General features: G+C 40.6%; 1 protein-coding gene across 3 annotated transcripts in view; it reads left to right on the forward strand.

Annotated features, from left to right (window-relative positions):
- WDR25 (WD repeat domain 25) overlaps positions 1-16,650 on the forward strand; it is a 141,106-nt gene that overhangs the window by 70,194 nt on the left and 54,262 nt on the right. For all 3 annotated transcript variants that reach the window (XM_061612150.1, XM_061612151.1, XM_061612152.1), the window contains exon 3: positions 13,881-14,028. In XM_061612150.1, the coding sequence (XP_061468134.1) occupies positions 13,881-14,028 (148 nt within the window). The remainder of the gene's footprint in view (positions 1-13,880; positions 14,029-16,650) is intronic.

Here is a 16,650-nt window from a genome sequence, read left to right on the forward strand (position 1 = left end):
TGTAACTCCTCAATTCTCTCATTAAGTAACAATATTTGACCTTGCTCCCCACCCCTTTGCTGTTACACATTTCTGAAGTTCATCCCCCCCATCTGCTACAATTATTTATGCTGCCTAAATATCATCTATCCTATCCTAAAATGATTTAGAATTTAAACAGGTGTTGTTTTGGGTTAAAGATACTGTCCTGTGATATGTTTTCAGTTGCTCAAAATATATTCTGGCACTTGCCGTGCATGAAATGGCAGGCTGCATGGCAGCCCTAGTGTTTGCACACATTTATGTTCGAATGATTTAACTCACGGGTCACCAGCATGGTGCCCACTGGCATGCATGCACCCTCAGATGCTTTCCCTGGCACTGGCAGGATTCCATCCCCTTCACTTAAAGAAGTCTTTGTTAGCCAAAATACTTTTTCCAAGCCTAATTGTGGTGTAAAAGACTATTTCAGGGGAGTTACAGCTGGGGAGAGAAGAATCTTCGACAAGTGTGTAGTTTCTCTGGTGAGCAAATGTGCCTGTGGGGCCCTGAAAAGTTAGCAACTCCTGATTTAACTTTTATAAGGCTCAACTTCTAGAGACCATGGGAAGGACCTGAGGAATCAGGGCTGTGGAGTCAGAGTCATGGAGTCGGAATCGGCAGCAATATTGGGTGGAGTTGGAGTCGGTAGAAATGTACCGACTCCGACTCTGGCTTCAAAATAAAATTAATATTTTAATATTTTTTTAAAAAAATATTTATACCCTGCCTTTCTGCCAAAGGCCCTCAAGGCGGCTTACAAAGAAAAATAAACAAGTATAAAAATACATCAGTGAAAGCAATACAATGTACAAAAATTAAACTAAATAACAAATAACATTATTAAGAAAAAAAAATGTCTAGGAAATAAATTCAGCATTGAAGACCTTGTCTTAAAAAGACATCCATCCTTTTTCCTGCAATGTTTTGCATCTTAATATTAATAAATTAATATGCACTTGCCATTTATGAAGGAGTCGGAGTCGGGCAGTAGAAAAATAGAGGAGTTGGAGTTGAAGGTTTGACGTACCGACTCCACAGCCCTGTGAGGAATGACTACTCTTTCTTTACAACTTAACATTATTTTTTAATATAAGGCTGTCCCCCACGGCAAAAATAGGAATGATGAGTTACAAGGGTCAGGTTGCAGGAACTGGGTCTCTACCTAATAAATAAATATGCATCGGCATCCATACGCCCAGTGCTGCTTCCTTCAGAAGTCTAGTAGGCCTTTCCAGTGCTCCTCCCCAGAGACACTTTTTGTTGTTGTTTTTTCGTGGCAGGTGAACACCAATTTTTTTCTCATTGGCATTTAATGGATTTTTTAAAAAAATTCTGGTGTGCTGGTTCTGTTTATGTTTTTTTACTTCAGTGTTTAGCTGCTATTTTATTACAGGCTCATTTTAAAATGAATGTTGATATTAATTGTCCTTTTAATATTGTTTTTAGTCATTTATTGACAGTACTGAATTGCTTAATTTGTATTATTTTATAGTGAATTGCTTTGGAAGGGTTGGAATTGATGGCAGGCAGCCAAGACCTTTTAAAAATAAATGAATAGGGACAGTTGGAATGTGTGCAGTCCAGTGCTTAAACTAAAAACAAAACGTGAAACAGTCACATTTCAGAAATGGAGTATTTTTAGCAGAAATCGCCTGGTCCTTGGTCTTGATCTGGAAAGTGTCACAAACTAGTTTAAATGCGGGTGGTTTATTTATTTATTTATTTTATTTAATTAAGCTTATATACCGCCCGACTAGCAACAGCTCTCTGGGCGGTGAACATTAAAAATACAATAAAAATAACACAAAACTGTACACAAAACTGTACAGTCTAAAATCAAAAGATAATAATTTAGAATTAACAGGAATTAAAATGCCTCAGTGAAGAGAAAGGGTGGGGAACCTCAGCCTCGGGGCCAAATGTGGCCCTCTCAGCCTCTCTGTACTCCCTTGGTACTCTCCCCATGTCACACATATCACTGCTTAGGACCAAGGTATTGGAAGGACTGCCCGTCTCCATGCACCCACCCTTACGTTAAGATCTTCAGTAGAGGGTCCTCTGTGGGTGTGTCCTCTGTCTGAAGTGTGAGAGAGGGCCCTCTCAGTGGTGGCTCTCCAGTTGTGGATGCTTTCCCCAGAGAGATTCAGCTGGTGCCACTGCTGACCTTATTGTCTATTTGGCCCCAGGCGAAGTCCTTCTCATTTTCCCAAGCTTTTTAGCTACAATTTTAATAAACCCCTTTAACTGCATCTGTGTCAGAATTGTTTAATATGTTTTTTAATAATGTTTTTAACCCTTTTTTAAAGTTGTTTTTATAATGTTTTTAATGCTGTTTTGTTTTAATGTATTTTAAGATCTGTTTTTATGATGTTTTAAAGTGTTTTAGTGCTTTGTTTGCCACCCTGGGCTCCTGCTGGGAGGAAGGGCGGGATACAAAATAAATAAATCCCATAAAAAGGCAGCAGAAACAATTTCATTGAAAGTCTTAATACGGTGAGCAGTCTAGGGGTGGTTGAAGAATGCTTACAACGGTTCCTTCTCAAACTGGGCAGAAGTAACTAGTGGGGTACCACAGGGCTCGGTCCTGGGCCCAGTGCTCTTCAACATTTTTATTAACGACTTGGATGAGGAGCATGCTTATCAAATTTGCAGATGATACAAAATTGGGGGGCATAGCTAATACCGTGGAAGACAGAAACAAAATTCAAAGGGACCTTGATAGGCTGGAGCATTGGGCTGAAAACAACAGAAGGAAATTCGACAGAGATAAATGCAAAGTTCTACACTTAGAAAAAAGAAACCAAATGCACAGTTATAAGATGGGGGATACTTGGCTCAGCAATACGACATGCGAGAAGGATCTTGGCATTGTCGTTGATCACAAGCTGAATATGAGCCAACAGTGTGATGTGGCTGCGAAAAAGGCAAACGCTGTATTAGGCTGCATTAACAGACGTATAGTTTCCAAAGCACATGAAGTATTAGTTGCCCCCTATTCAGCACTGGTTCGGCCTCATCTTGAATACTGCATCCAGTTCTGGTCTCTGCACTTCAAGGAGGATGCAGACAAACTGGAACAGGTTCAGAGGAGGGCAACAAGGATGATCAGAGGACTGGATACAAAGCCCTATGAAGAGAGACTGAAAGAACTGGGCATGTTTAGAATGGAGAAGAGAAGACTGAAGGGAGATAGGATAGCACTCTTCAAGTACATGAAAGGTTGTCACATAGAGGAGGGCCGGGATCTCTTCTCGGTCGTCCCAGAGTGCAGGACACGGAATAATGGGCTCAAGTTGCAGGAAGCCAGATTTCCACTGGACATCAGGAAAAACTTCCTAACTGTTAGAGCCATACTACAATGGAACCAATTACCTAGAGAGGTAGTGGGCTCTCCGACACTGGAGGCCTTCAAGAGGCAGCTGGACAGCCGTCTGTCGGGAATGCTTTCATTTGGATTCCTGCATTGCGCAGGGGGTTGGACTTGATGGCCTTATAGGCCCCTTCCAACTCTACTATTCTATGATTCTGTGAATATGTTCTTTTTGAATTCTGATACGAATTGATATGTTCCAAACCTTGCAGACTGATGTGCAGATCAGAATTTTTGTCTGCTGAGTTTCATACTTCCCGAATGTTCCAATGAGTGTCTTGGCTCTAAAAGCATACAGAATGCATTTAGAAATTCATATTTTGAGTGAAAATACATTTATAAACATTTATTTTGAGAGACAGTTTTTTAAAAACATATGTATTTTAATGTAAATTTAAATAGAAATAATAGAAAATGGCCTCCACATATATAAATTGTGCAGCAATGCAATATCTGAATAATTGGGTTTTTGATGCTTTGCAGAAGTTTTAGCCTGCTTCTGTGGTATAGATAATTAGCAGTGTGACAAATTGCTCACTGGTCTGGAACAATGTGAAAAACTTGAAGTTGGGCTCTCTAGACGTTTGTTTATTTATTTAACAAAATAGTCTTTAGTAAGCCATCTCAAATGTTTTTGCTAAGAAACCCTTTCTCCTAGCAGATTTCACTGAGGTTTGTTACCTGTGCCTCAGTAGCCATTGATGATTTTCTGTTGCTGAGAGTTATTAAAGCATTCATATCCTGTTTTACAATTCCACAAGGTCTCAACATTATTAAAAACCACAAATCTAGAAACAATAAAACATTCAAAATGGCAACTAAAACCATTCGATGAGCAACAATCCCCCCCAAAAAAAGTTAGGAATAAAAAAACGCACTAAAATACTTTTCTTGTGTTCCAGTGCAGTTGTTGGTTTACGTTGATATATGGAGTGAATTGAATTTGCAAAGCTCTCCTCCAACACTGCATTTCAAATGAATTGATATTTCTCTTATCCACTTTTTTCACTGTCCAACTTTCACATCCATACATAGAGATTGTGTATCTTAAATTACTGATGCTGCTCCCTCCAATTTTCACACCTCCTTTATCTTGGTCCAATCCCACTGTCTGTATGATATGTTCTGCATATAAACAAATAGGGTGATAAAATACACCCCTGTGTCACACCCTTTCCGATGGGGAACCAGTCGGTTTCTCCATATTCTGTCTTTACAGTAGCCTCTTGTCCAGACTATAGGTTGCACATCAGGACAATCAGATGCTATGGCACCCCCATTTTTTTGAAAGCATTCCATAGTTTTTCATAATCTGAACTGGCTGCCCATTTGCTACCGGGCCAAGTTCAAGGTTCTAGTTTTGGTGTACAAAGCCGTATACAGCTCGGGACCAGGATACCTGAAAGACCACCTTACCCCTTATATACCCAGTCGATCACTGCGTTCTGCAGGTGAGGGCCTCCTGCAGATACCATCTTATCAGGAGGTTCATTCTGCACAATATAGGAAACGAACCTTTAGTGTGGCGGCACCTACCCTGTGGAATTCCCTCCCCTTAAATATTAGGCAGGCGCCATCTCTGCTATCTTTTCGGCACCTTTTGAAGACTTTCCTCTTTCAACAAGCCTTTTAAGTTGAGACGTATCCCAGTCTGTGTCTGTGTTAGAATTGCTTTTAATATGTTTTCTTTAATAATATGTTTTTAACCCTTTTTTAAAAAGATCTTTTAAAACATTTTGTTTTAATGTATTTTAAGGTCTTTTTATGATGTTTTAAAGTGTTTTTAGCATTTCTGTTTGCCGCCTTAGGCTCCTGCTGGGAGGAAGGGAGGGATATAAATCAAAGAATAAATAATTAAATAATAAATGATCTACACAGTCAAAGGCTTTGCTGTAATCTATAAAGCACAGGGTGATTTCCTTCTGAAATTCCTTGGTCCGTTCCATTATCCAACGTATGTTTCCAATATGATCTGTGGTACCTCTTCCCTTTCTAAAGCCAGCTTGTACAACTGGCATTTCTCGCTCCATATATGATAAGAGCCTTTGTTGTAGAATCTTGAGCATTTCTTTACTTGCATGGGATATTAAGGCAATAGTTCGATAATTACTGCATTCCCTGGGATCCCCCTTCTTTGGAATTGGGCTGTATATTGAATGCCTCCAATCTGTGGGCCATTGTTTTCCATATTTGTTGACATATGTTTGTCAAAATGTGGACAGATTCAGTCTCAGTAACTTGTATCAACTCCATTGGTATGCCATCTGTTCCTGGTGATTTGTTTCTTCCAAGTATTTTAAGAGCAGCTTTCACCTCACATTCTAAAATTTCTGGCTCTTCATCATACGGTTCCTCTGTGAATGAATCTGTCATCCTGGCATCTCTTTTATAGAGTTCTTCAGTGTATTGCTTCCATCTTCCTTTTATTTTATCTCAATCAGTCAGTGTGTTCCCCTGTTGATTATTCGACATCCCTACTCTTGGTTTAAATTTCCCTTTCATTTCTCAAGTCTTTTGGAATAGTGCTCTTGTTCTGCCTTTTTTGTTGTCCTCTTCTATTTCTTTATAATACCTATTGTAATAGTTCTCTTTGTCCCTATGTACTAGTCGCTGTATTGTCACATTTAGGGTTCTGACCGTGTTTCTCTCTTATCCTGCTTTTGCTTTCCTTCTCTCTTTAACCATTTTAAGAGTTTCTTCAGTCATCCATTGAGGTCTTTCTCTCATTTTAACTTGAGGTATTGTCTTTTTGCGTCCTTCCCTGATAATGTCTCTGACTTCGTTCTACAGTTCTTCTGGTTCTCTGTCAACTAAGTTTAAAGCCTCAAATATATTCCTTATTTGATCTTTATATTCTTCTGGGATGTTATTTAAATTGTATTTTGGCATTATGATTGCTTTGTTGTTGTTCTTCAGCTTTACTCTGAGTTTAGATATGACCAGTTCAAGATCTGTACCGCAGTCTGCTTGTGGTCTTGTTTTTGCAGAAAGTATGGAACTTCTCCATCTTCTGTTACCAGTTATCAATTTGATTCCTGTATTGACCATTTGGTGATGTCCACATGTACAGTCATCTTTTCGGTTGCTCAAAAAATGTGTTTGCAAGAAACAAATTATTGGCTTCACAGAATTTATTTAAGTCTTTCTCCTGCTTCATTTCTATCTCCTAAGCCCCATTTCCCCACAATTTCTAGTTCTTCTCTGTTTCCTACTTTTGCATTCTAGTCCCCCATGATTATCAGAACATCTTGTTTTGGTGTGTGATCAATTTCTTCCTGTAGTTCTGCGTAAAATCTCTCCAATTCCTCTTCTTCTGCGTTTGCCGTTGGAATGTAGATTTGGATGATGGTTATGTTAATAGATTTCCTGTTTAATCTCATTGATATCACTCGCTCAGACTTTGCATGATGGCTCCTAATTGCTTTTGCTACATCACTACTCACTATTAAAACAACCCTGTTTCTTCTTAATTTCTCATTTCCTGCATAAAATATTTTGTAGTTGCCTGTCTGAATATGTCCCATTCCCGTCCATTTTAATTCACTTATGCCAAGTATTGTAATGTTGATATGTTCCATTTCTTGCTTGACAATATCTAACTTTCCCTGGTTCATGCTTCTCACATTGCATACTTTGTACAACTCCGGACTCTCCTTTCGCATCTGTGCACATCAGCCTCTGGACTTCCATTTGGCTTTGACCCAGTGGCTTCATTACTCACAGTGTTGCTTGTACTTGTCTGTTGTTCTTCCCCGGTAGCTCATTGAGTGCCATCTGATCTGGGGGTCTCATCTTTCAGCATTATCTTGTGTTGCATTTTGGATACTCTGTCCATAGGGTTTTCATGGTAAGAGGTATTCAGAGGTGGTTTACCATTGCCTTCTTCTGAGTTTGGATGCATCTTAGTCTGGTTTCTCAGCTTTGACCATTCCGCCTTGGGTACCCCTGCTAGGAGTCTAGCCTCTTTATCTAGACTCCTGACGGCATTGCTATGAGCTTCTTCTGCACTCTCAAACCCCTTCACCATGTTAAGGTGTGCACCCAAGAGGAGGCATTTGTGTCTGTGAACATGTAAGTGTTGAACCAAGTGAAGGGAAGGGAAAATCTCATGGAAGAGGGAGGAAGTGTATGTCCTGGAGACGGGCATCTATAATAATAATAATAATATAATAATAATATTAAATTTATTAGTCGCCCATCTGGCTGGATGTCCAGCCACTCTGGGTGACGTACAAGATAAAAACAATACATTAAAACGTTAACATTTAAAACCATAACAATAAAAACCTAACCCACCCCAAAAGCCTGCCTGAAGAGCCAGGTCTTCAAGGCCCGGCGGAAGCTCATCATAGAAGGGGCATGGCGGAAATCATTTGGGAGAGAGTTCCACAGGGTGGGGGCCACTATTGAAAAAGCCCTCTCTCTAGTCCTCACCAGTCTATCTGTTTTAACCGGTGGGATCGAGAGAAGGTCTTCTGAGGCTGATCTTGTTGAGCGGCATCCCTGACGATGCTGGAGGCGCTCCTTCAGATAGACTGGGCTAAAACCGTATAGGGTTTTAAAGGTCAAAACCAACACCTTGAATTGGGCCCGGTAAACAACCAGTAGCCAGTGCAACTCCTTCAGCACTGGAGTGATGTGATCTTGCCGGCGGCTGCCTTTAATCAGACGAGCCGCCGCATTCTGTACCAGTTGCAGCTTCCGGACCGTTTTCAAGGGTAGCCCCACGTAGAGCGCATTACAGTAATCTAGGCGAGAGGTGACAAGGGCATGTACTACCGGTGGGAGCAGATGGTTGGGAAGGTAGGGGTGCAGCCTCCGTATCAGATGGAGTTGATACAGCGCCGCCCGGCTCACAGCCGAGACTTGAGCTTCCATGGTCAGCTGGGAGTCAAGAATGACCCCCAGGCTGCGGACCTGGTCTTTCAGGGGCAATCGTACCCCATTGAGCACCAGGTCCATATCCCCCAGCCTTCCCTTGTCTCCCACAAACAGTACCTCGGTTTTGTCAGGGTTCAGCTTCAGTTTATTCCTTCCCATCCAGCCACTCACCGACTCCAGGCACTTGGACAGGGTTTCTACAGCTAACCTCGGTGCAGATTTAAATGAGAGATAGAGCTAATTGATGCCACCACAGTTTGTTTGGAGCAGGAAGTTTATGTGAGACATAGTTAAAGGGGAAAAAGTGTGCTTATCCTCTAATTGGTGATTTTGGATCAAACGTAAGTTCACTACAACTGTTCTTCTGTCTTTTTTCAAATACAAGGTGATGCTTGAGCAACACAGGTTTGTGACTCTTTAACTTGTGGGTTGATATGAACTAGATACATGCAGCAAAAATCAGCTCAACCCATGGGAATTGTGTTGGTAACAGCAGAGGACATTGTCCTCCAGTAGAGGAAGGGCCATAGCTCAGTGGCAGAACATGTGCTTTGTGTGCAGAAGGTCCCAAGTTCAATTCCCAGCATCTCCATGTAGGACTGGGAAGCAACCACGTCTGAAATCCTTGAGAGCCACTGCCAGTCAGTGTAAACAATTCTGAGGTCGATGGACTGACTAAGGAACATAGAAAGCTGCCTTATACTACATAAGTTCAATCCAATTTTATTGCCCATATATAAATTTATTACATTTATGTGCTGCCTTTCCTACAAGGAGTTCAAGATTGTGTGCATGGTTCTCCCACATTTTATCCTCACAACAACCTGGTGTGGTAGGTTAGGCTGAGCGATAGTGTGTGGCCCAAGGTCATCCAGTGAGCTTATTGACTTAGTAGGGATTGGAACCTGGGTCTTCCCAATCTTACTTCTGAAACTTTAACCACTATACCAGTTTCATATCAAGATTCTAAATATGGTCATGCATGTGTTGTCTCTCTGATTTTAAATGGGCACAAAACTGAAGCCAGTGTCAGTTGCAATCATTATCTGACTCCCTTTTAACCCAGGGGCCTCTGCTTGTGGCCCATTGATAAGTGTGAATCTTGTTTAGATTCTGAGCAACACATTTGCCTCTTGGCATTCCTTTCTACTATATTTTTTGCTATATACCTTTATCAATATAATTGGTTTCTTAAGGATTGCTTTCATCTAATCTCTTTGGCAATCACAAACAATATTGATTACATTTAACTCTGGGGGGGGAAAAGAGAACTCGGTTATTGCTCAGTTGTCTCTAAGGCTAACACTATGCAAACTATTCTAAGAGTATGGAGTATGATAGTTTAGCCCTCAAAATATATTGGTGTCAGACATATTGTTGTACACCAGCCTTCTCCAACCTGTTGGACTCCCAATTCTCATCAGCCCCAGCCAGCAATGTTCAGGGATGATAGGAGTTGTGGTTTAACAACATCTGGAGGACACCAGGTTTATTTATGTATGTATTCATTTATTAAATTTATACCCCGCCTTATGGCCAAAAGACCCTCAAGGCAGCTTACAAAAACACGAATATAACAACACATCATAATACATCAAGTACAGTAATGCAATTCTCAAAATTAAATAACAAATAACATTATTAAAAGAAAAGAAAAAACATTTCTTTATATCAGCCATCCCCAAAACAGGTTGGGGATGGCTGATATAAAGCCTTGTCTGTAGGGGCCAGCATAGCTGGGAGATGTAACATGTCATCCCCTGCAGTGCTGCAGCTGATGAGTCCTGAAAATGATATTCTTCTTTGTCAGTGGCACTGGCTCAGGAAGGGAACAGATATAGCTAACCTCGGGTATAGCTTCTGCTGGCTCCAAAAGAGGAAGCAAGGCAGCTGGGTACAGAGGAGAGGCTGGGTGCAGAAAGAGCTGTCAGAGTGGACAGATAACATGCAGGTATGAATGGATGTTCCTACTGGTTGTCTCAGGGGGCAGTACAACCCCATCCCTTGGCAAAGGAGAAGGAGCAATCAAGTTTCCAGGTGTGAAAAATTAGCAAGGATTGAAGACATCTTATGTGCTCTGCAGAGAGCACCTCATGCGCTCCTAGTATCCCATTGGCACCTGCTTGCAGGTTTGGGGTTGAATCCCCAAGGGGCTGGGTGTTGGGTGAAAAAGATGAAATTTTTGTGACTTTTTGCTATGATCAGTCTTTTATGGATACTTGCCTGTCTCCTTCCAAACAGTGGAGAAAAATGTGCAGCACAACCTCTCTCTTTGTCTCGTGCATCTGCGCTTTCTCTCTCTCTCTCTCTCTCTCTCTCTCTCTCTCTCTCTCTCTCTCTCTCTCTCTCTCTCTCTCATTGTGAAAATTGCCTTTCAATCATTTAAACACACTGGAGAAGATCTCTAAGTAAGTTGTAGCCTATCTTTTTCAAATTGACTCAGTCATCAGCTTTCTCAAAAAATTCCCTTTTCCAAATTCCATGTGGATGTGATTTACTCTTTATTAGTCTAGTAAAATGTGACAGGATCATCTAATCTTTCTGAAGAGTTATCTCCAAGAGAATTTTTAACGCTCCTCTGCTGATAGGACAAACTGAGAATAGTTTTAAGGCAAGTCTCGCTGTCAATATAGTATAGTTTGATTTTTCAATAACTGATTGCTCATCAGAGCATCTTTTTGAATGCAAAGAAATAGACTACATTAAGCAAAGGACCATCAGTTACCATGTCAAAGAATGACTTTTGTGTCTTAAAATAAAATTACTTAATTGTAAGTGGTGAGCTTAAACCGTAGTTTTGTTGATTCAATGAGACTACATGTAGTCAATGCAGCCAGGTCATGCAACTTTATTTCTTGCTCAACATAAGCACTCCTGGCATTCCCCAGAGATAAAAAATAAGACATGATCTGGGCATTCAGAGATTTGAGTGGTACCAATTTCTATGGTTAATCCCACCTCTCAAGCCACCAGGATCACATAAATTGCTGTTGGCCAATACATTTCAGTGTTTGGATAACACATCTTGTCTCCCACAACCTGGCGCCCTACAAATGTTTTAAGCTAGGATTCCCATCAGTTCCAGCCAGCACAGCTGCTTGAGGCTGATGAGAGCTGGAATCCAAGATATTTGGAGAGCACCAGATTAGGGGAGATTGGTTCACACTAACTCAGGAACTGGAACACTAATTTATATGCTAACTTTGCTAATAAGATTAAAGTGGCCTGAAAAAATAATTGTAGTTCGCTGCTTGAAAGCTAATTAGCCAAAAGTGATAAAAAAGTGCAAAATAGTAATCCAGCATGTTATTCCAACATTTTCATTGCCATGGGATGTTAGCATTACAATCTAATACAAAGAAGTAAATCAACATAATGTCTCATAAACAGACCCATTAGCATGTTGGCTGGATATTACTTTTCTGACAAATTTTGAAGATAAAATTATCAAAATGTGCTAAAAATAATGAATATAAAACAGATAGTGTTTGATTAATAAGAGATCTTGATTATCCTGAAACCCAAAGTATAATTACACATTGTAATTCCTACTGTCTGTTCAAATATTGTAGAAATTAAATCTCTTATTATTTTCCACCTTTCTGAAAATGTTTCTTTTTGTATGAGGGGCAGGGGAACCTGTGGCCCTCCAGATGTTGTTGGACTCCTATCAACCCCAGCCAGAATGGCCAATGGTTAGAGATAATGGGAGTTGTAGTTCAGCAACATCTGGAGGGCCTCAGGCTCCCCATCTCTTAATTAGGTCTTTCTTTCCTGCTGAAACAATATAGATGTATACTTTTAGGGAAGGTTCAGTCTGTTTATGGTGTAAGGAGGTGTGCATAAAATAGGATTTTTATTAGATTCATCTCAGTGGATCAGGACATAAGAATCTATAGTTTGGGTGACCTCTGTAGTACAGGGCTCATGTTGACCCCAAACTACAGAAGGGTCAGAAAAGGAGTTGCTGATCTCAGAAAGACACACCAACAGAGTTAACAAGTAATAAGGAAGGTTCCAAATTTCAAGTTTGCTCAGAAATAATCCCTTGAACTAAACAATGTTCCTGTGCCCAGGGTAAAGCTCAGGTCAGCGAAACCTACACAAGATAAGGTATAAGTTTAACTTACATTTATACAGTTTCTCTGGAGGCAACAGGTAAAGGTTTAAGTCCAGACAGGTAGAACAATCAAGACACAGGATATTCTTTCATGTACCAAATCGCTCACTAGTACACCCCTCCAAATTTACATTCCATTCAATGAAGATTCAAAGTATATTTAAACCTAGTATTTCGGGGAGTTGGCAGCACCTGTAAGGGCTCCAACAACTTTCCCAGTTTACACAACGCACCCTAGGAACAACGTTAGGGCTACATGAAAATGTGAGAACTAAGGAAGAGTGAGATCTTTTGTGTCTAGTGAAGGTTACAGTAAGGTTGGAGCTTTGGCTCATGAGCTAGATATGGAAGTCCCATTCTGACCTAGAGTCTAGCTACATTCTTCAGGAAAGGTATATTCACCCCCAACTCTTGAGTGTCTTTCTTTTTCTCTCTGTATGACTTAGTCCAGCTTCGGATATAATTAGGTATAGGGCCTCTGTTTTATACTACCTGTTATGTTAAGGAATGAGTGATTGGGTTAAGTTAGACGCTGCTAGTATTAACTGTCATTGAAAATGCTACATTTTTCCTGTTTCTTCTTTCAATAAACCAACCTTTATTTTTCTCTTGTATACTTCATTGGGGTTCAGCGTAAGGTAATATACATGTAAGAGTGACATGCGGGTTTAATTTCAGCAAAAGGTTCTGCTATAGTCTCAGGGGTGGCTTTTGAGTTCCAAGTGGGTATGCATGCATGTGGGTGTTCACACCTACATGTGTAACAATGGTCTGTGTCAGTTTCGCATGAGTTAATTCATAATCCTGTTTTGTCCTCTTTCTGCATTAATCTGCATTTTTTAAAAAAAATATCTGTACAAAAATTCATACATACATTTTGAAAATATTTTCTGTTAAAATGTGCATTTATAAATGTAATTTATTTCAAAGTATGCATTTAAAATGCATTTCGGCAGGGTTTTGTTTTTTTTTAACTGAGAACTGCATTGCAACATGTGGAAAAGTATGAAATCCCATGGATAGCAATGTCCCTAGTCTGTACACTCATGTGGAAGGTGCAGATAAGATCAGTTCATATTGAAATTCTCAAAGATCAGTTTCCTTGGGCATTCCTATATACTTCCCATACCAATTCTTAACACTTTTTGAGAGCTGTTCGATTCAGATTTATGCAAATTGGTTGGTACCACCTGAACTCTCCTCTCTACTTAAGTAAAACTAGGTTCATATTTAAACTGGAGCAAGATATCCTGCAAAGAAAAGATTTGTGTGCATACCAATTGCCATTCCTTGTTCTATTGTTATATCTCAGAATATATTCTCCAAAAACTCTGGATTTAACTGTGTTCACCTATCATCTTAGGGAACAATTCAAACCCAAGATCCTCTGGGATGAGCGAGTTATAATCTGGAGGATTGCTGTTCCCTGTTGATCCCAGCTGGAGTTGGTTATTCCATATTTTTACAGTTTAGTTGTTTTCCTTTCAGGTTTGGGATGCTGTGGATCGAGGCTGTTGCTTAAAAACATACTCTTGCCACACCTGTGCTGTTCGTGCAGTCCAATGGTCCCCCTGTGGAAGAAGTGTTCTCAGTGGAGGGTTCGATTCTATGCTTCACTTAACAGATATTGAAACAGGTAAATATTATTACAGATATGTGTTTTGGGTGTGTGTGAAATACTGTTTTGATACTAGCTAAGATATCTAAGGCTTAAGGCATTGTTTTAAAAGGTATTCTGTGCTAGAAGCCTTCTCAAGATGTTAGCTTTGCATGGGCATCTCCAACCCTTTGCTGGTTCATACAGTCAGCACCTCCATCTACTCCCAGCCAAGATGCAAGCCCACCAGCAGCCCCCCACACAGATAGAAGCTAACATGGTTGGGTCACTGGCTGAACAGACCAGTGTTGCGACTGAAGAAACCTTCTGCATCCTTAACTTGAAAGTTAGGGCCAAACGATATGTGATGTTAAGTGCTTTTTTGATCTTATATGCAATTTTTAAAAATGCAAATTGCATTGCCTTTTTTCGGAGGGGGGTGCTTGGGGAACTGATAACTAAAAGAACAGGCGTGGAAGGGGAGTCTTGACGTTTTCTTCAGTGTTGCGTTTCCAAGGAAAATCCCTCTTGTTGAAGCTAGTTGCATTGGGAGGAAATCTCCCTTTAGTGGCAATAGGGGATTTCTCCCCAAAGCAACCTCCAGCTTCAGAAGAGGAATTTTCTTTAGAACAGTAGCAGGGCAGAAAAAAAATTAAATTCCCTCTCCATATACTTTGATCCTGTTGATTATCAGCCCCTCTCCCCAAAATTGATGCAATTTGCATTTTTAAGAAACTGACACATTGGATGCAAAGACACCTTTACTGTTGTGTCTAGTTTGGTCTTCAATTGTACTGAAATCAATAGGTCTTGCTTCCAAACAAGATTGTTAAGGGCTGCCATGTAAGTGTTTAATTGCTTCATCAATCTATTTTTCCAGGAGGCCATTTCTAACTTCCCATTGTTTGTTTACTTACTTCCTATGGTTTTTAAATTAATTCCTTCTATGCCAGCTTGACTATTGCATTAATGCTGCAGTCCGCAAACATCCCTCTGCTGCAGGAGAGGGATCCCACTGGTGAAAGCGGGGAAGGGGGAGAGGTGAATTTTGCTGATTTCCTCAGGTTCCCTAGCACCACCTCCCACACTGTTCCAGAGGGTCCACCAATCCTCGAGAACAGAGTTTCAGATGGGACAAAGGGCTGCAGTGGGACGAGGAAACAGTAAATGTTGCCTCCCCATGTCTGGCTGGTGGGCGTTCTGAACAGAATTCTGTTCTCTCCATCCCTGCCCTGGTAGAAGCATCTGCTAAGCATTGATTCTCTTTTTACTTGTAGCACTTTGGGTGTTCAGAAATCCACTCAGCGTGGGCAAGTGCCCCAAACAAGAAGTATACCCAGTTGCCCATATCCCCTCCCGCACTGCTTGATCAAGGAACGAAACAACAGGCGTTTCTCACACTCTTATCTTCTCCATGCCCATATGCAAGTGAGAGGAAACCCCTGTCTTTCTTTTGAACCCTTTGCATGTGCCAGTAGGCTTGGGGTGGGGGATGATGTGCTGGAGGGGCTTGGTGGCAAGTTGAGCTAAAGAATGGCTAGTAAGCATGCTAATATTATGTGGGCCCTTAATAGAATCCCTATAATTATAGTGTTATGTGTGGGTGTTTGAAGCTGAAGTGTGGGTGGAAAATCCTTCCACCAAAGAAACAGGTAGGAAGCTATCTGACTTCTTTCAGGACCCAGTATAATATGAGCTAAAAAGAACACTGTTCATACAAACAATTAGAGGATTTGTCAGTGTATGCAGTGATAATCAATTCTTTCAGTTTTGTCACGGCATGTATTTTTAATAATTGCAGCTGTAAGGGATTGCTCCATATGCAGAATGTAAAATCCATTAACTCCTACCTTGGAATATTCACATTTCTAGGTTAATCAAGCTTTTATACTGCTGTATATGAGCTTTATGGGCCTGCTTTGCTTGCAGTTACGTGTGGGAAAGGATTAATGTACTGAAACTTTCTTTTCAGATAAACCACTTATTCATTTTCTTTCTTACAGCTGTATCTCTCTGATATTTTCTTTCTCCATGTCATTATAACGTGATGCCAATTGTAACTGAAGTTAATGGACCAAATTCCCAGTGCTTTAAGCAATGTACCCAGTGGCTTCTGAGGTTTCTGGACATTTGGAACTAAGTAAAAAATTGGCTGCAGTATAGCCTAAATCTGTGCATAAACCATCAAGTGTAATGCAGGTTTGTTTTTCTACATAGCCTACATGAAGCGCCATGCCTTTTTATTATATTGGTTATTAAGCTATTTTAAGGGTGGTGTTATACCAAGCAGCAAGCAGAATGAAAGGCACATCCACACCAGTGCCCGTCCCTGTGATAGGTTCTGCATCATCAGCCAGTGCACAACTGACCAGTACAGTCTCTGCTATGGCATGGTTCTAATCAGCACTGGAGCTTTGCTTCAGTGTGGAAAGCACATTGAGACCTAACAGAAGAGAAAGTGCGACATAGTTGGATGTAGTGTTGGACAGACCACAGAGACCTAGGCTGGGAATACACTAGTTGCCTACAGCAAAGTGTTTCCATTAACCACACCTGTAGAGGGAATGTTTGATCTGCCTATCAGTTGCAAAATCTCTTTGAAGCTGATTTAAAAAAAAAAAAAAAAGCACTCAAGCTGATCCCACCAGGTTTTACAGTAAA

Source organism: Rhineura floridana, chromosome 2 (assembly GCF_030035675.1).
Source record: "Rhineura floridana isolate rRhiFlo1 chromosome 2, rRhiFlo1.hap2, whole genome shotgun sequence".
Lineage (NCBI taxonomy): Eukaryota > Metazoa > Chordata > Lepidosauria > Squamata > Rhineuridae > Rhineura > Rhineura floridana.